Raw genomic sequence first — 23,855 nt, 5'->3', positions numbered from 1 at the left:
TTAAATCTGTGCTCCTTAAATATGGTTCCTTGAAGACCTTTATTATGCCGGCCAGTTCTTCATGAATCAATTTCATGTTTGTTTTCATACTCTGAATGATATCAATTAGAGACGATTTCTTTCACAGTACTCTCTGCACTGATTGCAAAGTCAGTTTTCTCGCTGTTGAGGCTGATCAATGTTGACCCTTTTCTTGATGCTGAGTACTTTTGATCCTTTTTTTGAATATCAGACACATAGGTAAACAAAAGGACTGGCAAACGTCAGTGGACTCAGTTTGCAAATTTGTTTAAAAGAATTTCACAATTTAACACCTGCGAATATGCAATTAATCCTGTCAGAACTAATATTCTACTCTAAACCTGCTCTCGTCTTGGTATAGAGTCACTTCCTTTTCTGTACCTAAGGCAGTTGATATTTGTGAATGCCAACGGTTCACACATGCCAGTTCACATATGCCACTTGGGGCAGTATTATACTGAGTGATCCAGGCTTGCAACAGGTATGTGCTCAACTTTTCTGCATGCTTGTGCACCATGATATTGAAGAAAGGCCCACATTTACTTGTGAACCCCCCTCTGTAATATAGATATTGTAACATATATAATAATCAAATTATAATAGATAACAGTACAGTTGAACACCATAATAAAATCAATACTAAAGTAAATAATATGTTAAACCTCAATATTTTTAAAACATGCCCTCAATATTTTAGTTCACAATATTTTTGTAGACACAATACTTTAACAACAATATAATGGCCAGACATTATTTTTCAGTCAACAGTTAGATGGAGTAACCCATTGACCTAACATACTGTAGCCTTATGGATAACAACTCCATCAGGGTGAACCCCTAAAGTCACTAAATGAACCTCTGCTTAACCCCCTGTTAGCTAGGCAGGAAAGCTGTCAGGCTTAACTTAAAGGCAAAGTGTAAAATATTATGGAGCACATAAACAGCAATAAAGTAAAATTTAACACAAGAAAAATCTCAATCTAACTTGGAAAAATAGAGTAAAATGTAATAAATTATTTGACACCTAAAATCCAATTAGTAGAACAAGGGATACACAATTAAGAAAAAGTAGAATAAAATAGTGCTTAAAAGCACAAAGCGCCAACTGTGCATATCTGGTTGTGCCAGACTGGGACAAAGTCACAATTTCAGGCTGACCATGATGGAGATCAGTGTAGCTATGGTGACTAAGTTAGGCTTGTTGAGAAATGTACCATAAGTCGTTGATGCAAAGCTTTGTGCCACAGCGATGGTTCCGAGGAACGATGCAAGGTCCAGGACAAGGATGTGTCTCACACTTCCAAGTTTCAGGACTGGAGAGGTACCAGTTGGTGGGGGGGGGGTGTATGGATTTAAAGAAGCAGGCAAGGACCAAATGCTACATCCAAGATGGTTGGAGCCTTTTTCTGAACCTGAGGCTATGATCAGGCCGCCATTTAGACCTTGGGTTCACTCTGGTGGTCCTGGCTTCAAGGTATAGGTCAGGTCTGTCTTATCCAGGCAGCAGGGCAGCAGAGCAGAAGAGTAGCAGGGTAGAAGGGCAATCCTTCATGCAGAAGGACAGCAAATCAGTCCTTCTTCTGAGTTTTGCACAGGTCCAGAAGTGAGCTGAAGAGTGGGTCTAAGAGTCCGATTTTATACCAGATGTCTTCTTTGAAGTAGGGGAAGTTTCTAGAAGTCCCCTTTTCAGAGGTGTTTGGAAATTCCTACCTTCCTTCCCTGGCTTCAGCCTAGCTAAATGCACTATAGCTTAGCGTGAAATCCTTTGTGTGTGAGCACGGTACAGCCTATGGAATTGCAAGTCTGGCTGTACCTACCTCTGCCCGACATCGTTCCTGAAGGAGCCAATCCAGGCACACCTAATCCATCTACTGAGTGGGAAGAATATTCAAAGGCCACTGCCACTCACAACTAGTCATGTGACCCAGGAACAGGCTGCAGTCACTAAATCATTAGGGCAAGAAAATGCCAACTTTCTAAAAACTGTATTTTCAAAATTGTGATCGATAATCCCACTTCACCGTTAAAGAGGATTTTAAATTACAATTTCTCAGACATTAAACATGGCCTTCCTACTGGCTCCCAATCATAAGTTAGCACTAATTAAATGTCATAAAGTAACCCAAAGATAGCCTATGTGAGAGATATGCCTTGCAATAGTGAAAAACTAATTTGAGAGTTGCTCACTACCATGACATGTAAAACTTAAAAATGCATGTCCAACTTCTTAAATGCGATGCATTCTGCCTATGGACTTTTAAGGGCCTACCCTATGAATTACTTATATGTTTTAAAAATAAATGTTTTGGCTTGGCAAAAGGTTTACTTTGCCAGGCGGAAATGGCAGTTTAAACTGCACACTCAGGCTGCATTGGCAGGCCTGAGACATGCTTAAAAGGCTACTTAAGTAGGTGGTAAAATCAGTAATGCAGGCCCAGCAGTATCATTTAATTTACAGGTCCTGGGTACATGGATCACTACTTTACTCAGGGCTTACAAATACATTAAATATGGCAATCAGTTGTACTCCAATCCTACCATGATTTAGGGAGGGAGCACAACTGCTGTGGTACTAGTTAGCAGTGGCAAAGTGCACAGAGTCTTAGGGCCAACAACAACAAATTCAACCACAATAGGATGAGTGAAGGTGAAATGTTTGGGGGAAGAGCACCATAGGGCTGACAGGTCGAACAGGAGTCCTATGTGATTTTCTTGTGCTATAGGGAGAAGCATCAATCCACTTGCATCACGGCCATCAGAGTCTGTGAGTGAATAAAGTAGAAGTAAAGGAAAGAAGTAACAGGCCTCAGAGCAGCTTATCTACATGTGCTGTGTACATCACACTCCACTTAGCACACAAAATCCGTCACTGGAGGTTGGAGATCTGGTCTGATGAATCTGACCAAGCATTAGCTTGCTAAATTGCATCATCGCTCTCCTGAAGGATAAGGGGTCTGATTTAGAGTTCGGTGGACAGGTACACTGTCACAAACATAACAGATATTCTGTCTAGCTTAGTAGAAATGCATTATATCCTTATGCACGGACAATTTGTGATGGAGTTCCAGACTGCCAAACTCTGAAACATCCCCCAAGTAATCTATACAAACCCAGATTGGAGGGGATTCAGTTGTGCGAGGAGGAAAATTAAGTTAACTCTATAAAGGTACTGCAGGTGTTCAGGGTTTGAGGGCTTTGGAGCAAAGGTTTTTCCAATGTTTTACATTTTTGTACAAAAATATCAGAAAAGGAATTACAAAAAGTTTTAGAGGGATACATTGTAGTAAACTGACAAGAAGACCCGCGTACCACACCACCGGTATCCGGTCTACTCCACCGGGGGGTACTTCAGCCCCCAGACTGCCCTGCTGCTTGCTGAGCCTGGAGGCGCTGTCATCATCCTGCGTGCCCGGAGGCGCATAAAGCCACTCGTGGCTCCTGCTTCGCGGGACTCGCATACCACACCACCAGCACTCGGTCTGCTCCACCGGGGGGGACTGCAGCCCCCAGACTGCCCTGCTGCCTGCTGCGCCTGGAGGCGCTGTCGTCATCCTGCGTGCCCAGAGGCGCATAAATCCACTTGTGGCTCTGGCTTGGCGGGACCCGCATACCACACCACTGGCACTTGGCCTGCTCCACCGGGTGGGGGGGGGGGGGGGGGGGGGGGATCAGCCTCCAGACTGCACTGATGCCTGCTGCACCTGGAGGTGCCGTCATCATCCTGCGCGCCCAAAGGTGCATAAATCCACTCGTGGCTCCCGCTTCGCGGGTGCGCCCGGGGCAGGCCCATCCTTGCCCGTCAGTGTCCGGAAGAGGCCGGACTGGGCCACCCCTCTGTTACCTGCCCCTCAGGTCTGGTCTACACCGGCGATACCCCTCCTGTTGTAGAGGTACTGTGCGTCCTTTATTATTTCCCCCTCATTCGCTTCTGTGTGATGGACTGAGCAGGATCTTGATCGTTGAAATTGAACGCTATACTTACCGACTGCTAATCAACGTATGGAATTTTGGGCGTATGGTCTAATGTACCGAATACTGGCCAGCCCGTGGTGTTAGACTCTGTCCTAGCCCTGGGGCCTGTTTCTAATTGTTTATATATTCTACTGCTTTTTCTTCATATGTTACAAACTCAAATCATGGGAAAAAGAAAGTACATGGAAGGCAGTGGGGGCGGAGGCGAAGAGGGCAATAGTGGTAGACCACGCAAGGCAAGAAAAGCTAGAAAGGTATCCAAACAAGCTGGAAATAACTGTGTAATGGACAGAATTGAAACGCTCATTGAGGAGTGTGAGGATATTATAGAAGTTGAATCAAACGTGAGAGCAGGTAGGAATAAAACTCCATCTAGACCTATACAAACTAACGGTGGATGCCCAAACCAACATGTTGCTATCCTGGACATGTTCCTCAAAACACATAAAAAAGGGCCCGCTCCAAAAAAAGAGTTGGAACAGAATCAGGGAAAGATGGGTGATCCCTCTACCTGCCAATCCCGCCCCAGCCCTCTGATCACAGTAGAAGTCACTAATCTGTCCACCCCTCCTATCACAATGGAAGATAATAATCCCCAACACATTGACCCTCTAATGATATGTACAAATAGGTTGACGGTGTTATCTAACAACATAGAGGAAGCGACGCCCCAGGTACCTGAGGTACCCCTAGTAAACACAGTAAGACCAGTAGAGACTCCCACTGCAGACCCCCAGGAGGTAATTGAGCTGGTGCAATCGTTAAGGGCTGAAATAGGGGTCATGAAATAGGTGATTGAGGATCTATCCATAGTGGTTAGACTTTTAACAAAAAAAAACCTTCTTGCCCTGAATGCACTAACATTCGACCTAATAGTTCCTTACCACCTAGACAAATTTCTGACGTAGAGGGAGTAAATGTTAAGCCTCAAAATGGTGGCACGAACATAGGTGACCGGCTGTATTCTGAGGTGGCGAAGCCCAAAAAATCAGCACCATTATTACCTACCCCCAAACAGGCGCATAATACTAACATAAACGCCACTCCCCACCACTCTGTAAACCCAAACATCATAAGAAAACCAAAAAAAAACATCCTCCGGGTGGTAGAGGGACTTACCCCCTCCAGCTTCAAATACAGCAGAGTGGCACCCACTGGATTGGGGGGAACAGAATGCAGACAAAGCATACAGCATGCACAGAATCTACATGGTAAACGTTCCTAAGCTAGATACCAGCAGAGGTATAGAACATGCAAACTCTAACAAACAAAGCCATACACTGGATTAGGCATGTCAGGGGCTGCCACTCTGTGATTAGGGAGGATATTACCAGGGCGCGCAGACTTTCTTTTCCCAACCAATTGACAGACTGCATTGAACTCACCCTCAGCAGGAAGGATTTAGTTGACAATCTCTTTGCCCTAGAGTTTCGTACTTGTTCCCCCAATTCATCAATCATACAGTTTCGCCATGGGACAGTTGCCAACAACGCGGGTGGGTTGTTCCTCATTGGAGAACATTGACTGACTAAGAGGCTTGTTTTTAACAAGTGTAGGTGACACGGGAAACTCACCAAACAAAAGGGGTAGTCCGCCAACTACTTACCTTCTTGGTACTGATGACGATGGGCGTGCTGAGCTCTCAGGAAGGATTAACACATCTCCATCCCCAATGGAGAGTTACAGGGAATCCAGCTGCACGCATCCTGTGGACCTACCGGGCCCATTTCTGTCTTGTAATAATTCCAAATGGGGTACACTTTTATCATGGAACATAGCAGGGTTGGTTCAAAATGATCTTCCCCGGACTGGCATGCCTTTATTGAAGATTATGACCTTTGCCTTTTCCAAGAAACTTGGCTCACGGCTCCACAATTTTATGTAGGATAACTAAACTATCACATTCCAGCCATGAGAGGGAACAAAGGTCGCCCCTCAGGGGTTTTGACAATCTGGGTGCGGCAAGAACTAGGCATCATAATAGTGGAGCTCCCAATTATGAATAATGTCATCCAGGCCTTATGCCTGAAACTTGACCCCATGGAGCACGTAGATATTGGTGCTCGAAGACCTCCTTGATAAATGCTCAGCAGATTCTAATGTTATCATTTAGAGTGATTTTAATACCACTTTTGAGCCCCTTGATAACGGGGAAAGCAAACTCCCAAAGGAAGAAGATGTGCAGTGGGCCATACCAAAGTTGGAGCTCGCACCCATAAACAAATGGACTGACGTGGCCATCCAGATTAATTCTATCTGCCTAGGAAAGGGCTTACACGCTGCAAATGGCAGGACCCCACTGGATAGATATGGGGCAAACACCTTTAGTAATGGATTAAAGGCCAGTCGTATAGACTAAAAATTGATTTGTCTGAATCTATGGCACACACTTGGTGACATGGTAGTCAAGGATCGGCTGGAGAGTGACCACAACCCCTTCTGTGCACCCTTGGGCTTGTGGCGACAGCGGATATCCACACGGAATAGGTACCTTTATCCTTGTGATGTAGTCCCCACCAACGACATGTGGCGCCTAAAGTAGGCAAGATTAATAGAAAAGCCCGAATCCATAGCTAACATTACCAAGGAATTAGATAACGCTTTTATAGCGCTAGAGTCTACTACGGGTTCGAATGCAGCACTAGAGCTTACCACCGAGATCCATAATGAATTCTTTACCCATTTGCACACACATTTTTCGAATCGTTGCAAGCCAAATAAAACAACAAAGAAGAAAGCCAGCTTTTGGTTCAACAAGGAATGTAGGCAGGCTAGAGAATTACTTGGGGAGGCAATCAAAAAGGGGGAGCCCACTGCAGTCCGAGTAGCCAGACAGGTTTATAAGAGCACCCAGAAAAAGGCAAAAAAATCATGGGACTAGAAAAGATGGCAGGATCTCAGGGAGGCATGCTCCCGAAGTGATAGTAAAATGTTTTTGAGCATAATAAAGTGGGATAGAGGAGGCCAGCCGGAACACCCACACAACCACGTAGCACAGGATGATTGGTATAAATTCTTTAAACCACAGTATGCCCGCACTGATAGAGAGCCAAATTTGAAGGATCCCATCAATGAACTATAAGAAGAAGACGCATTCAATAGTACCAATGTCAATGTAGCATTGGGAACTGTAGTAGGAGGGAGGGCGCCTGGCCCCAATGGCGTCCTTGCAGATATGTTCCTATATGACAAACCAAGATGGAGCAAGTACATCTTGTTGCTGGCCAACTCTGTTGCGAAAGGAGCCCCCATACCAGATTCGTGGAATGGGGCAGAAATAATCCCCATTTACAAGAAGGGTGATAAAACACAACCAGGTAGGTATAGGCCCATCAGCCTGATAGACTCCCTACAAAAGATAAGGGGTAGGCTACTCCTTAACAAGATCCAGGAGTGGATTGATGAGAATTGCATTTTATCCCCCCTGCACGCAGGTTTTCGAGCATATACCAGCACCATTGACCAGGTGTTTCGCTTCACACTATTGTATTGGAAAAAGGTGGTCATGGGCAATGGCAGCCTGTACACTGCCGTTGTTGATTTAAAATCAGCATTTAATCTTGTTCCCAGTTCCAAACTATGGGCAATCTTGCGCGAAATGGGGATTCCTCCTAATTTACTCACACTACTTGTGAGATTGCATGAAGAAAACTATGCTAAAATTTGTTGGGGTTCCCAGGGCATGGTTACCTGCCCCCTTCCCAGTAGAGAGAGGTGTACGCCAGGGTTGTGTGCTGGCACCGACCCTATTCTCCCTATTCATCAATGGTTTTGTAAATCATATGGAAGTAGATCCCAGCAATGCCCCGTCACTTGCTGGCAATAAAATACCGATTTTAATATTCGCGGACAACACGTTGATTATTTCAAAGACCCTGAGTGGTCTTCATAGGGCCCTGATAATTTTTGTAGAATTCTGTACCACAATTGTCTGGAGTGTTAAACCTCACAGACTAAACCAATTAGCCCAGTGCTCCAGGCATACAATATGAAAGTGGTCAATTCTGCACTTTATGGAGCAGAGCTCTATGGGTATGAAAACCTGTCCAATCTTACGATCGTTGTAAATAGGTTTATGCGCAACATCACAACCCTCCCCCAAAGCACACCAGGGTGTCCCCTACTGTATGATCTAGGAAGAAGGCCTCTGGCTGAGGTCGCTAAATTACGCCCCTTATTATACTGGTGGAGACTTTGAACCACACCAGAATCGAATCACCATGCTGCGGGCATCTTGGACATAATAAGGGCTGACACATTTCACAAAATAAGGTGGCTGAGAGAAATTAGAGCTGCCCTAATAAGCAAAGGTATGAGGACATTATGGGAAGAACCAGACACAGCCAGCTTTGCTTCAAAAAAGATCCTGAAAGAAAAATATTGGGAGATGATCATGCACAAAACATTAACAAACAGTGTGTCATCGACACTAACCGGAAACCTTTTGGAAGTCAAATTGACTCCGAGCCTAGAACCATATTGGGACATAATAGCTAAATCATATGACAGAAAATTTTATTTTCAGTTCAGGGTGGGTTCATTACCCACTAGAGTTTTTACAGCTAGGTGGTCTAAATCATGTGACAATATGTGCCCTTTATGTCAGACCCAAGAGGAGTCGGTGGCACATTTGCTGTTTGTCTGCCCGGCTTATGCCGCTCCTCGTCGGGCATGGCTTGTGCCAATTTGTAAATTACTTGGAACCAGAAGGAGCGAAGATGCGGAAAGAATTTTACGCACAAATACTTCTATCCTAATCATTACAGCTGTAGCAAAATGTTTAGGTTGGTTATGGGTCATAAGGTCACACTTCCCTTCCACCTAACAAATGCTATTTTGCACCTGTATTTGGAGTTCCATAACTAATATTTGATCAAAATGTAACTAGCTTTGTAATGCTGGCCCTACATGTTAGGACTAAAGCTTAATACCTCGTAGCAGAGATTTTTAATGGTGCTTGCTTTAAATGGTTGTTCTTAGTGATAGCTATTAACGTTTTTTTACTACTATTTTATGTTTTTTTTTAAATGTTATGATGATCCAATTGCATTTTTTAAACAAGTCTTTCAATCAAGTTTAGCTACTTTGTACATTGATAATGAATAATCTTTTTAGTAACATGTTTTGTATTTCGCTTTTATGACTAACTGTCGAATAAAGCTTGTTTGACTGACAAGGAGAGGAGAGAATTTTCTTTTGTTTGATGTTGAAGGCCTCACATGAGGGCTTGGCCGCCATCTTAATAACAGTTATGCAGAGAAGGCCGATCTATGTCTTCTATGTTTTTTCAAACCCAGCGTGCAACCAGGAAAAAACCCAACCCCTTAGATAATAGCAGTGCAACAAGACTAGTCCATTGTGAATTCACACTGAAAACCTTTGAATAAGTCAAAGCCTGATGTTACAAGTGCACACTTTATATGGTTCTGAAATACTGCAGCATAAAGATCAATAGCCTTTGAGGACGACAGGTGCAAAATACTAAGCCTACACTAGAAAATGCCCTGCCTAGCTTGCCCCCTATCTTTAAATAAGTCACAGTTGTCTGTGTAGGTCCTAATAATAAAGGTCCAATGTGTCCCAAAACCTAAGCCATGAATTTATTTTTTCAAAGAGGCATTGAACTGTAGCTAGAACAAAATCTGGTTTATGAGTTGCAATCAATGTATTAATGCCTGATGGCTTTGAAACGTCTCCATGAAAAATCGTTAGTGTGAAAATGTACGAGATGAAAAAAAAACTAGCTGCACCACATTTTTTGTATTTATTTAGGGTTTCAGTTATTAATCAGCTGTTCATTTATTCACATGATTCACCTTCCTAACACAACTGTGCAGCATTTACCTTATGGGTTTATGGTAGGGTATAGCTACAAAGGCAAGGAGAGACAATAAAGTACATACAATAATATAGTTGAATTGAGTGACATTTATTAATAGTAATATTCAAGAATACACCACTCTTCTTATGAAACTGATACAAGTTACTTTAAATGTGTTAGTTAGTCATGTTGTCTAGTTATATAGCCTGCATTCTTTTTAATTGTGAAGCAAGATTATTTTATATAAACCAAACAACTAGTCATTCATAAGTGAAGTGTTTGTAGAATGCAGATCTTGTTTTGAATTACTTCGATGTGCTCTTAAACTGAAGGGTTAATGCGATTGGAGCAATGGGCCCTAACGGAAACAGTTTGGTCAAGTGGGTAGGCTGGGATTTAAGGCCAGGCTGTAAACTGTGCAGTTCAGAAACTGTTGGGTTAAATTCTTCTCTCTTCCTTTAAACACTAAAGGGCGTTGCTTACTATTTAGGTGTTCAATTAGTGTTAGATAAAGGATTCAATAAATAGAATAATCATACCTTAAATTAAAGTAACACTATACGCACACACACACACACACACACACACACAAGCACAGCACACACACACACACACATATATATATGTACGTATGTGTTTGTAGTCATACGATTTAAATTTGTGATTATGCATATTTCCACAGTCGCTGAAGATAAAACATAATTTTAGCCTCCAGAGCAAACTCTGAGACCTCTTAATATTTGGTTAATATTCACTTGAGGTAATTTAGATGCTGGGCCTTCTAAAGTCCTTCTTTCTCCCACATGAGGCAAGCTAGCAATGACGTTAACAGAAAAGAGCATCTACTCCTGCCCCTTACTCTGCTGGCTCGCCAGGTTGGAGAAACAGAATTATTTTAGAAGAGGGTCATCACCTCAATGACTGAAAACAAAGAGATCACACAGCCCCAAGGAGTTTACTCCACAGGCTAAGGTGCTTCAGAGACAGACAATGTGTCGCATGACTTCAGAGACCTATGTTTTGCCTGCACTGTTGTATGCATTGTTTACACTTCGAAATCTGGGGCTTATATTGTCCCTTGCATCCCCTTCCTCTAAAACCCATGTAACATCTACTAAAACATATCTGCTCCTCTATTGTCTGACATTTATTTGACATGAACTCCAGCAGCCCAATCTCTGTCTTAAAAAAAATGTAATATCTAACTCCATTCAGTTTCTCAAAGGCTGTGAAATGTTCAATGAATACTTCAGCTGACTTCTTTTTTTTTCCAAACAATTTCAACTGCAGAGTTATTGGCTGGAGTCAATCTATAAATATTGACAGAAATGTTATTGGTTTAATCTTTAGGATCGCCTTTGGAGAAAGAATCGTTCGAAAAACCCTGGAAGTGACTGTTTGGGGACTGACCTTAACAGAAACTTTGATGCAGCATGGGGCTGTAAGTAGTTCTAGACACATAGAACAAATGCAATGACAATTTAGATAACTTAAAAATTAGAAAGGTGTTTTATCTTATAGAAACTGCGTTTCCAGTATTTTTGGTTTCATCACTGTTACCAACCCTGTTACCAGTGATAAGAATGTGTGTCTAATGTGGTGAGGAAACCCTGTGCAATGTCATTTTGAAAGAGTACCAGCTATTTCTTTTTTGTACATAGGAAAATGATTTAGTCAATTTACTCACAATCAATGAATCAGGGATTTATATAGCGCCGCTACCTACTCACCTGTAAGGGTCTCAATGTGCTGAGGGGAGAGGGGCACTGCTGGTCTGTCTGGGTGCAGGGTTCAGTCGAAAAGCCAGTTCTTGAGATCCTTCCTGAATTGGGTTAGCAGCAGGGATTGCTTGAGGTGGAGAGGCAGGGTGTTCTAGGTGAGGTGGGAAAAGGATCTTCTGGCTCTGGTTTTGTAGATCCGTGGGACAGTGGCCAGGGTCAGATGGGCGGAGCACAGGTGTTTGGTGGGTAGGTGGAATTAGAGGCCTTGGTTCAGATATGCAGGTCCTGCATTGAGGAGAGATTTGTAGTCATGTGTGAGGAGCTAGAAGGTAGTTCTTTTGTTGACTGGGACCCAGTGGAGTTCTCAATGGTGTTTGTTGATGTGGCTGTGGTGGGGGGTGTTGAGGACCAGTCTGGCTGTGGCGTTTTTGAGCATTCTGTAGTTTCCTGAAGAGTTTCTGGATGATGCCAGCATAGAGTGAGTTGCCGTTGTTGAGTCTGCTGGTGATGAGTGTGTGGGTGACCATCTTCCTGGATTCTGTGGGGATCCATCTGAATGTCTTTCAAAGAAAAGCGAGCATGTGGAAGCATGATGGGGATACATCGCTGATCTGGCTGTTCATTGTGAGCAAGGAGTCCAGTATGATACAGAGGTTACGTGGGTGGTCCGTGCAGGTTCCCTATGCCGTGGGCCACCAGGAGTCATCCTAAGCTAGGGGTTGGGTCCCAAGATAATTACTGAAGTCTTGTCCAAGTTGATTTTAAGGCAACTACCTGGATCAGTTGGGTGTCATCCGGGTAGGAAACAATGTTGAATCTGTGGTTACTGACAATGACATCGATGGGGGCCATAGAGATGTTGAAGAAGGTGGGGCTCAGGGAGGAACCCTGGGGCCCTCCGCAGCTAATCTCTGTGGGTTCTGAGATGAATGGAGATAGTGTGACTCGCTGTGTTTGGAGAGTAAGGAAGGTGTGGATCCAGTCCAGGGCTTTGTTGCTGATGCAGCCGTCATGGAATCTTATGATTAGGGTGCGTTTGGAGAGTAAGGAAGGTGTGGATCTAGTCCAGGGCTTTGTTGCTGATGCAGGCATCATGGAATCTCGTGATTAGGGTGTGGTGGGAGACGGTATCAAAGGTGACCGAGAGGTCCAGCAGGATGAGGGCTGTGGTTTTGTGTTGGTCAAGAAGGGAACGTATGTCGTTAGTGGCACAGAGGAGTGTGGTCTTGATGCTGTGGTTGCTTCAGAATCTAGATTGAGAGATGTCCAGGACGTGGTTCACTTTGGTGAGGATGACTCTAACATAGACCTGCAGGTTACAGGAAGACATGTGAGAGATCTGAGCTTTGGGCTAGGGTATAGCCAGCAAAATATAACACGACAGAACTAAACCAAAAGAGTACTGTGTGAGCAAGCGATGCAAGCAATCCAAGCACTAAGGTATGGGGTGGTTGACATCTTTTGTCTTCCATTTGTTACTTCCTAAATTCTTTTTTACCTCTTTTTCGATCCATGTACACATTCTTTATTCTACACATCTGTCCTTCCCTCTATCTTCTGTTGTGTAAACTAAGACTTTGGTTTAGCTCTACAATGTTTTCTTTCACATCCACGATTGTGTGTGAAAACTGTTGTTGTAGCCCCACACAACCCCACTCAATACATCAATACATCGAATATCAAATCATACTGTAATCCTCCACTAAATTTGCTTGAAGGACAGCCCATCCAAGCAATGGCAAACCATGAAAGCCAGTGCCTAAAATGGACTGACCGAAAGCCCGCTCTTTCACTGTACTGCTTCTTGTATGTACTTTCTTTTAAGTATTGGTAACAAGGGGACTTTCAGACAACTAAAGCAGCCTGTAGCGAAGTCTAAGAATGAGAATAGAAGAATTATGTCTTCAATTGTCATATGTTTAATGTTTCAGTGTTTTGTAAGCATGAGAAACTGTTTCCTATTTCTCTCTGATAAAGAATGCTCTTATTTCGTAATGAGTGCAAAATCTATTATGTACGGGTGAACTTATAAGTGCTACTAGGATATATAGCTGAACCAGCAACAGTTTGGGTGGAATCTTTGAAGAATGTAAAAATAAATGATAACATGTTTTAAAAGAGCACTGACCGCAGAAGAGAAGCAAACTAAGTAGAAGTGGGGCACAGTAATTGAGATGTAAGTTCAGTAGGTATTTGGAACTTATGACTGTGGAGAAAAAGTAAAAATAGAAACACATAGGACCTTGTTCACAAAAGTAAACGTACACTTTCGTGTTCATTTCCTATTGTATGCTATTCACAATAGGATTTTGCGAGTAGTATCTTTATGAATACAGAGTCTCCACACTTAATAGAGTGTTGCCATATTTTGCAAAAGGGCTGGGCTAAATGTGGGCTCAGGGTTGAAAATCTCCTTAGAAGCTGAGAGGCATGACCAAGAAAGCCCAGGGGTGGTGTGAGAGGCAAGGTGGCCCTATACACAGCTGAGACAGACATTCATGATCATGAGTATATGGTCCATGGAATTATTAGGTCATTATGATGGCAGAAAGCAAGTACTAAGGTGTAGTGTTGTATGGTTAGGTGCTGTAGGCCACTTCTGGTCTTGGCAAACTTCTTACAAAGTTACATAATTAGTTGAGAGGTATTTGGGTGTGCCTGAGTCTGGTCAATAAAGTCTATGACACAGTGCATTCAGTTAACAGTTGCATGCTGAAAAATAACGACATACAATACAGAGCTCCATGTACGGTGTAGTCAATTCAATTCAATTCAACTTTATTCGGCTTCCAGATGAAAACCATGAAAGTTAAATTTACACAATTAAACATACACTTTAAAAAATAGGCATAACAAGTCAGGTTCTGTGAATTCGTGGGTAAATAAGAGTATAAAAAACCGCTTTAAAACCATTCACAGTAGTACATTATTATCCAAATCAATTTCAGTCCAGATTTTTTCTGTATCTTATTGAACATTTTAAGAACCCTAAAATCAACGGTATGCAATCGGGTTTTAAAAGTTGCAGGTAAAACAACGCTGGGCCTGCCTGTGTAAAATGTAGTTTTTTTAAAAGAGGTTTTAAAAACAGTCTGCGGGGGGCCACATAAAAATCACAGAAAAGGACAAAGTGTAGCAGATCCTGCGGAGACAGGTTGTCGCAGCCACAGGGTGCTAACACCTGTCCTTTATGGCTCCCTTTAGGTACTGCCAGTAAGAGGTGGAAGTAGTCCAATCTAAACCTTACTAGCAGGAATCTTTCGTGCATTGAGAGAGGCCATGCAAGGTACTGCTCCATTCCTGGAGAGGTTTTAAGCATTAAGTGTCTACATACTCCAGATGTTTGGAGTTCCTGCTCCTCCCGCTTAATCTGCTGACACACTAGATAGGATCCCTTTACAAAGGCCACATCTTCCTTAGTTATGCTCTCTGGGGTTAAGAAAAGATCCGGGCGTCCCAGCTTGTTGAAAGAGCTCTTTAGGTATTTGGCCCAAGGTATTGCGGACATATGGTCCAGTTTCAGCAAATCCCTGTAGATTTTGTGTGTCAGACCGAGATCTTTGTTCAGTCAGCTTTTTAGACAGAAGAGCAGAGGGCGCAATCCAATAGTGTCGCTGATATATTAAACACCAGTTTCTCCATGAATGGAGAAATTTGATGTCCCTCGTGGGACCCCCAGCAGATGTTTTAAGAAAATATTTTCAGCCACCTGTATACCTTCAACTCTGGCGTACCCCCACAGCTCACTCCCGTATGTGGCTATGGCTACGCTCCTGGCTTGATACATTTTTAACATTGCTGCCACTGGCCTATTCCCCATCTTACTTGCAAAATTCAGAATTGCTGCATTACTCCTGGTCACCTCCCCCCGCTTCTTCTTGATCAGAGGGGCCCAATTTTGTCTCTCATCTAGGAGAACACCCAAGTACGAAAAGGTGGAGGTTGTTGGCACTCTCATTCGGTTTACCATTAATGGATAATGACTCTTAGATCTAGACCCTACCTGCATTATAAAAGATTTTGCATTGTTTATTGCCAAGTCTTTTTCTGCCATAAACCCCCGAAATGTGTTTAGCAGGACTTGTAGACTTTTGGGTGTCCGTGCTAGGAGAACTGCGCCGTCCGCATATAGCAGAACAGGCAGCCTCCTATCACCCACGTATGGGTAATCCACCCCAGTTGCCTGCAGGGTTCGGTCCAGATCATTTATATAAAAAGTAAAAAGAAAGGGGGCTAGGATACATCCCTGACGTACCCCCCTTTCTATACTAAAAACCCTCGAGACCCTTAGGTCCTGTGAGTACCTGACATTTGCCTTGGTCTCTTTATGGAGATCAATCAAGAAATCCACCAGATTAGGGTCAACCCCCATGGAGTTCATGGTCCCCCACAGCCCCTCCCGATTTACACAATCAAAGGCTGAGGATAGGTCCATGAACGCCATGTATATCGATCCCCCTCGGGCTACAGTGTATTTTCTGAGTATGAGGTGTAAGTTGACACATTGGGCCACAGTAGATCTTCCCAGGCAAAACCCATACTGCACTTCTGATATAATGCTATTTTCTTCGGCCCAAGCCCTCAATCTGTTCAACACTATATGCCCTACAACTTTAATGACTGAATCTATCAGGGAGATAGGTCTATAGTTCATGGTACTGTTCCTGTCCCCTTTTTTATAAACTGGGACTATGGTAGACAATCCCTACGATTCAGGACATCCAACCTTTACTGCTGCATTCAACACCGCCACCAAAACTGGCACCCACAGAGATGTGTTAGATTTATAGAGATCAGGTGGGGCACCATCAGGGCCTGGGGCTTTTTTTACAGGTGAGGTTATTGATGCTGTTTTCTACTTCTTGTACTGTGAATATGATCTCATTTCCAAGCTTAGGGATTATTTGAGGCACAGGGACTGATGTTGTGCGTTCGAAGATAACCCTGAAATGTTCTATCTATTCCTCCTCAGTTATGTTAGTTCCTATGTCTTCTGATTTCTTAGTTGGGAATAACGGACTATTGATGATATTCCAGAATCTAGAGCTACTTGATAGAGTCTGGGGTTCTAGAAGTTCCCGCCATAAGTCCTCCTTCAACTCCCTCTTACGTAGGCCTAGCTGTTTTTTATATGTAGCTCGAGCCACTCGAATTAACGTATAGTCCCTAAGGGAACTCTTTAATGCATTTTTTAAGTCCCTTGCAGCTTTAGAACATCCATGGTCAAACCATTTTGGGTCAGCATTTTATCACTAGCAGAGAACATTCAGGTGGTAGATTTAAGATAGTTTGGTCGCCTGGGCCTATGGCTTGTTTGTCGGTATGTTTCGGACCTGGCTGTTTCTCCCCTTCTAGGGATTTCTCCGGTAACCTCATTTTCCTGTCGCTGCCCTCTGTTCCCTGTGGTTTCTCCCTGGCGCTTCCCCTACTAAGCCCCCCATCACATTCTCTGTCAGCTTTATATGTTGACCCGTGTTTACGGCAGTAGGGGGTTTTATATTAATCAGGGTCTTTGTGTGCGCATCTTGATCCTCCAAACTTGTCATGTTTAGTGCAGAATTTAATATTCTTGGTCGTTGTGGTCCCCTCCCGTACTGCGGCCGCGCCGAGATGCTTGAGGCTGCGGCGACAGGGGGGACCAAAGAGATAGCAGCAGCGGTATCCGGTCAGCAAAGGGTTCCCGGGGTCAGCAACAGCGAGCTGCCATGTAGGTGATCAAGAATATATGCCCCCAAGGTGAGATCACGACTGTGTAGTCATTTGTGTGGATGCAAAAACTGGCGACAAGTAGGGCATTTGTGCCCCGAAGAAATGAGACTACTCTCGCTGAGAGGTTGCCAAGGTCCAGCAAACGGTTTGTGAGTACCATGGTGCACCTTAGGAAGCAAGTTACAGTTTGCGTATATCCAGTCAGTGTGCCACTCTAGCTCATACAATGCCTTCGAAGAAGATGAAGGCCCTACAGAGGAGCACCATCAGAAAGCCTGCCAAAAACTTACTGGTATGGCCAAAAGAAGGGATAATGCACCATAGTGTAACACAGAGCCATCGTTTATAGAAAGCAGAAATGCTAAAGGCAGTGACAGCCAGGTGCAAGAAAGTGCTATAGTCAGAAACAACCAGGTGCTAAGAAATGCTAAAGGCAGCGGCAATCAGGTATCAGAAATGAACACCTACTCACCTGCGAAGAATAGACAATTAGCATTACAACCTAAAAATCCTGCGAGGCGCCTCAAACACCAATACAGGGATTGTGTCTACAAAGCTGTTGGTTCATGCAGAAATGACAGAAAATGCAGCTGATGGCATTCAGTGCAACTCAAAATGTCTTCAAGAAATTAAATTTCTTCAATAGCTGCAGAAAAGAGCAACAAATGAGGTCCAGCCGCGTTCCTGAAAGCACCACTGCCATTCGACACTGCCAAAAACCAGAATATTAGTGCCAATGAACAGCATGGATTGAAACATTTGATCAACTTATAGTTGCTATGGAATAAGTAGGTAACAAAAAGATCATCAAATACTTAAAGAACCTTGCAAGTGATGGAATGACAGAAGTAATAAAGAAGATGTCACAAACTGATGAAATATTGCACCGTTAAATCAAAGAAACGTTGGAAGCCAAGTATCAATCCAGCGATGAGTGTTGACTATAAAAGGTACATTTTCAACCAGGCAAGACAACAAGCTGGTGATACGATGGGTGAATTTGTTGAAAGACTTGATACCTTATTAAGTACTTAACGTCAGTGAATTTAATGAGTATAAGCCATGCGATTCAGTCATCGATGGGTCCCTATCCAATTCATTCCAATGACGCATGCTGAGAGAGACACTCAGTCTAGAGAAGGTACTTATGTCTGCGAGAGCTGAGAACCATGCAGATTGACAGGCTGCAGACACGGAAGCTGTAACAACCCAAAATGAATCTGCGTTGATCATGAAAAGTAAGCAAAAACCCAAAGTGGAAGCCCAGAGCAAGATACCTCAGAAGAAAAATAAATTGTGTTTCCGATGTGGATTCTCATTTCCACATGAAGGTAATTGTCTCAGCATTGGCCAGATATGCAAGGGTTGTGGGAAAGAAAACCATTTCGTAACAGTTTGCAGAGCGAAGTAGAAACTACATGTATCACAACGAGAAGAGAAAATGGATGCCAGAAATTTCCAGAAGCCAGGTTCTAGCCACGCCTCCAAGGTCAAACGGCAATATCAATATCAATTGAGGCATGTAGAGAGTTAACAAAGTTGATCATCAGCACATTCTGAAATAGTGAGACAATTCCTGTCATTGCTTCATGGACTAGGGAAACTGAAGATAATGAAGGTGCATCCTAACATTAATGAGGGCATTAGTCCTGTTGCTCAGCGACACCTTCGAATTTTAATTTGCAGGAGGCCGTTGAGAAAGAACTAGATACATTATTAAAGCACAACATCATCGAGCACTTTACTGGTCTGAAACCATGGGTTTTGCCCATAGTTTTAGTGCTAAAAAGACACTTGTTTTGCAGTGCACATTTGTGTTGATTTGAGTCAGGTCAACAAAGCAATCAAGAGAGAAAGACATCCAGGTCCACATACAGTGAACATAATTGCACAGCAGAATAGTGCCAAAGTCTTCTACCATCTGGACTTGAACAAAGGTTACCATCAACTCGAACTGGGAACAGTCCAACCTGAACAGCCAAGCCATGACTTCCCTGGACCGGAAACAAGCTTCCTAGGACCGGTTTCTGGCTGGATTGTTCCCATGAGGCACAGGGTCAGACTGATTTGCATTTGGCCATGTCTGAACTGGGGTGGCAGAGTGGGCTAAAGAACGGTGATGGATTAAACCCAGATCTGTTGACTGGGTGTGAGTGTTTGATTGGTTCAGATGCTCCGTCCATCACCACCCCCTATTGTACGACGGGGTAACACTGTGGCACTGATAATGCTGGATCTCAGTCTGGCCTTTGATGCGTGTCCCATGGCTTTCAGCTGAAACGGTTGTGAAACTATGGTATCGCAGCCAAGGCCTTGCCGTAACTAGCTTCTTTCCTCCAGAACCGCACTTTCCAGGTGTCTCCAAAACCTTTCGGATTTTAGGATTTCAGCTGGGACAGCGGTTACCATAGGACTAAGCATTGAGCCCCACTTCCGTCAATCTTTACACACACACATTAGCTGATATAATTGAGTGTTATGGCTTCAACATTGTGTCGTAAGGCAATGACACACAACTTATTATTACCCTGTCACAGGATGAAAGAAGCACACAGCCTTGTTAAGATCCTGTCTGCCAGAACTGACTAAGTGGATGAACCATAGTTGCCTTACATTGAATGCTGTAAAAACAGAGGTTTTTGTTCTAGGGAAGCAACCAGCAATCTGGTCTTCTACTTGGTGACCAGTGGCACTTGGGCCACTACTTGAGCCCAAGGTAAAAGTTAGGAACCTCAGCATCTAGTTCAATGCAAGTCTCTTGTTTGACATCAGATCACCAGGCTAGCAGTGTAATGTTTCCCTATTCTGAAAATTCTGAAAAAGACCCTGTCTTTTCCACCAGAAGCCATTAGAAAATCAGTAGTCCAAGCTATGGTCTGGACTATTGTAAAGTGCTGTACCTTGGAGTCCAACAATGCAGACTACAGAGAGTACAGAGGGTGCAGATTGTGGCAGGTCGTCCGTTGTTTAACCTCCTAAGCTGATCACCTACGGGTCCTGCCCTCGCAAAATTGCAATGGCTGCCATTGTGCAAGAGAGTGTCCTTCAAAGCTATGTGCTATTGTCATAGAATCCTGAATGGAAAAGGGCCATAGTATCTGCACCCACTTGTAAAACCATATCTATCCAGCAGAAGACTCAGGCCTGCAGGGGCCTTTTTAGCCGCCATCTCTACTGTCAAAAGAACTCCCATGGGAGCATGCTATTTTTGTTGGTTGGCCTCTAAACAGTGGATCACCTTGCCACTGGCACTCAGACAGGAAAGCTCAGAACAGACCTTTCGAAAGAAGCTTAAAACTTGGCTATTCAGACTGTCGTAAAGGCCATCTCTGGATCACACTTCATAGGTGCTGCCTGATTATGAATTCTTAGTATGGGGACAATTCGGTTAAAGTAACCAGCAGCTTAATAAATAATTTTATTATTGTTATTATTATTATTATTATTATTATTATTATTATTATTATTATTATTATTATTAATATTATTGTAGAAGCAAGTCCCATGGATTTGGACGTGATCCTTATTCATCACAATGGACATCCAATTGCTCAGAGACACCTTGTGGCCTATGCATGCTGAAGTCTATCTCAGATTGAACATGCTTACTCTCAGCTAGAAAGGGAGCGCCTGACTGTAGTGTTGGCTTGTGAACCTTTTCTTGTGTTTCTGTATGGAAAGCATTTCCACCAGGCATTGCTCACCATATTTGGAAAATGCAAAAGCCAAGATGGCCCCTTGCACCGAGAGGTGGGCGTTGAGATTGCAAGAGTATGACTACACTATTGTGCATAAATCGAGGAAGGATCAAAACCCCACAGATTACTTCTCATGAGTACCATTACAGCGTCACAGTGCAATGTTTAAAGCAGCTGAAGCATACATCAATTTCATAGTAAAGTGTAGCACCCTGCAGCTCTATCTATTGAGAAGATCATTGCTGCTACCAACACACAGAGAGACATGCTCACACTCAAGGATATAATTACAGTGCAAACATAGATAAAGCTAATGCGACCTTTCACAGTTGGCAATGACCATCAAAAATCGAAGAATATGCAGGAAGAAATTTTTGACACTCTAGTTTAAGAAGTTGGAGGATTGCCATACCTGAGAGCTTGAGCCAACAAGTCATTGAACTGGCACACAAAGGACATTGTGGCATGGTAGCCACTAAAAGAGCCCTCCAAGAACGAGTGTTCTTTCTCCACCTTGACAAATGAGTTGAGAAGGAACTAAAAGCATGTCACCTGTGTAACTGCCTGTCTTCCTAGGCAACACAGCATCTGCTAAATATGTCTGACCATCCTGAGTAAACATGGGAGAAATAACAGTTGATTTATTTGGACCCTTAAACAATGGCCATGAAATGATGGTAGTTATTAATTAGTACTCACGTTTTCCCTTAGTAGAAAATTTGTCATTGACCACCCATGACAGAGTCATTGACAGGCTAGTTGATATTTTTGCATTGTGGGGTGTCCCCTCTGTAATGTCTTGCGAGGTAGCAATGACAGAACCATGTTGGCTCCTGATAGACTCTGTAGAGCTTTGACAGTTGTTAGAGCGTATTGCAATGAAGGTTGATTTAGAATATTAACTTTGCAGTTACACACAGATGAATAAAGAAGTGTAATATCATGCTCCATGTGTGGAGTACCATTGATGGGTGCTGCGGTTGAGGAAATGCTACAAATGGCAATGAGGTAGGGGATAAGTAACCCAAAGATTGAAAGTGCTCTCTCATAGAGTTTGCCGTGGCAAACTACTCATGCGTTCCAGGTGTGCAGTGGATGAAGTATGGAATCAGCGCTTAATGCACATGGAGTCAAAGAGTAGTTCCAGACATCGTGAAGCAGTTGAAAACCTAAGTATTTACAGAGATTCTGCACATTGTTGGTCGAGAAACTCTTTGTTAGGCCAGACATAATGGTACCGCGCTACTACACAACATAGAGACATAAATAGTACCGAGTGATAACGCTGCGATTACAGGGGCTGCCAAGCAGAGATCAACCTGGTGTTAAAGGGTACAAAGTGACAGCCAAGCACAGATTAACACTGGGATTACAAGTGCTGTGAAGCCAGGTGTAAGCAATTGCACGGAGATGCCAAAAGCAATGTGGGCTTCTGCTTACCAGAATGAATCAAGAGAGAGTCTTCATACTGCAGCACTATTCAAAGCGGCCCAAGGAGAAGGGCGCAGAGTGGTCCTTACAGAGTCTTCCATATCTGAAGAGGCATGCCATCAACAATGATGAGTGGGGCTCAGAACAACTCCATAGGTCAATACAGAGTGGAAAGTCGATGATGGAAGATAAGAATAGTGCAAGTTTTCAAATGGCAGTGAAGAAAGAAGCTAAGTCTCTCATCAGTGTAAAATACGACCCCGAGGCTATACATCGCAAGGCCTCAGAGATAGTTTGCATGTAAAAGATCACCACAGAGTGACAAAGAAAACATTGCTCTCAATGTCAATAATTTCCAAAAATTGTTAAAATTAAAATGTTGCCACCTTCCTGAAATCACCATCATCATTCAATGCCGCCAATAAGCAAAATATTTGTGATTGATTTCTTGGATAAAGAAAAACCAAAGGAAATGATGGACAGAGTGTTGACAATACAAGCAATCACCCCCTGTCAACTGATCTGGGTTTAATCCATCACCCTTCTTTAGCCCACTCTGCCACCCCAGTTCAGACATGGCCATATGCAAATCAGTCTGACCCTGTGCCTTATGGGAACAGTCCAGCCCGAACTGCCAAGCCATGCCTTCCCTGGAAAGGAAACAAGCTACCGAGGACCGGTTTCTGGCATTTCAGCCGTCTTCAGCCTGGCTTGCTTGAATCCAGTGGCAAAGGGAGCAAGGGACTCACGTCTGAGCATACCCTGCCAACTTATGCCGAACAAAGAAAAACCAAAGGAAATGATGGACGGAGCGTTGATAATACAAGCACTCATCCCCAGTCAACTGATCTGGGTTTAATCCATCACTGTTCTTTAGCCCACTCTGCCACCCCAGTTCAGGCATGGCCATATGCAAATCAGTCTGACCCTGTGCCTCATGGGAACAGTCCAGCTGGAACTGCCAAGCCATGCCTTCCCTGGACCGGAAACAAGCTACCGAGGACCGGTTTCTGGCATTTCAGCCATCTTCAGCCCGGCTTCCTTGAATCCAGTGGCAAAGGGAGCAAGGGACTCACGTCTGAGCATACCCTGCCAACATATGGCGAACAAAGAAAAACCAAAGGAAATGATGGACGGAGCGTTGACAATACAAGCACTCACCCCAGTCAACTGATCTGGGTTTAATCCATCACTGATCTTTAGCCCACTCTGCCACCCCAGTTCAGACATGGCCATATGCAAATCAGTCTGACCCTGTGCCTCATGGGAACAGTCCAGCCCGAACTGCCAAGCCATGCCTTCCCTGGACGGGAAACAAGCTACCGAGGACCGGTTTCTGGCATTTCAGCCGTCTTCAGCCCGGCTTGCTTGAATCCAGTGGCAAAGTGAGCAAGGGACTCACGTCTGAGCATACCCTGCCAACTTATGGCGAACAAAGAAAAACCAAAGGAAATGATGGACAGAGCGTTGACAATACAAGCA

At 43.6% G+C, this 23,855-nt stretch overlaps 1 protein-coding gene across 1 annotated transcript in view; it reads left to right on the top strand.

Moving 5' to 3' along the window:
- Window positions 1-23,855, top strand: part of LOC147683731 (mast cell carboxypeptidase A-like) — a 262,604-nt gene that overhangs the window by 149,280 nt on the left and 89,469 nt on the right. Inside the window, exon 8 of the mRNA XM_086944112.1 lies at window positions 11,165-11,255. Within this exon, the coding sequence (XP_086800238.1) occupies window positions 11,165-11,255 (91 nt within the window). The remainder of the gene's footprint in view (window positions 1-11,164; window positions 11,256-23,855) is intronic.

Source organism: Lissotriton vulgaris, chromosome 11 (genome assembly GCF_964263255.1).
Source record: "Lissotriton vulgaris chromosome 11, aLisVul1.2, whole genome shotgun sequence".
Lineage (NCBI taxonomy): Eukaryota > Metazoa > Chordata > Amphibia > Caudata > Salamandridae > Lissotriton > Lissotriton vulgaris.
Note: the sequence above shows the minus strand (reverse complement) of the source record. Positions and strands in the feature narration are given on the sequence as shown.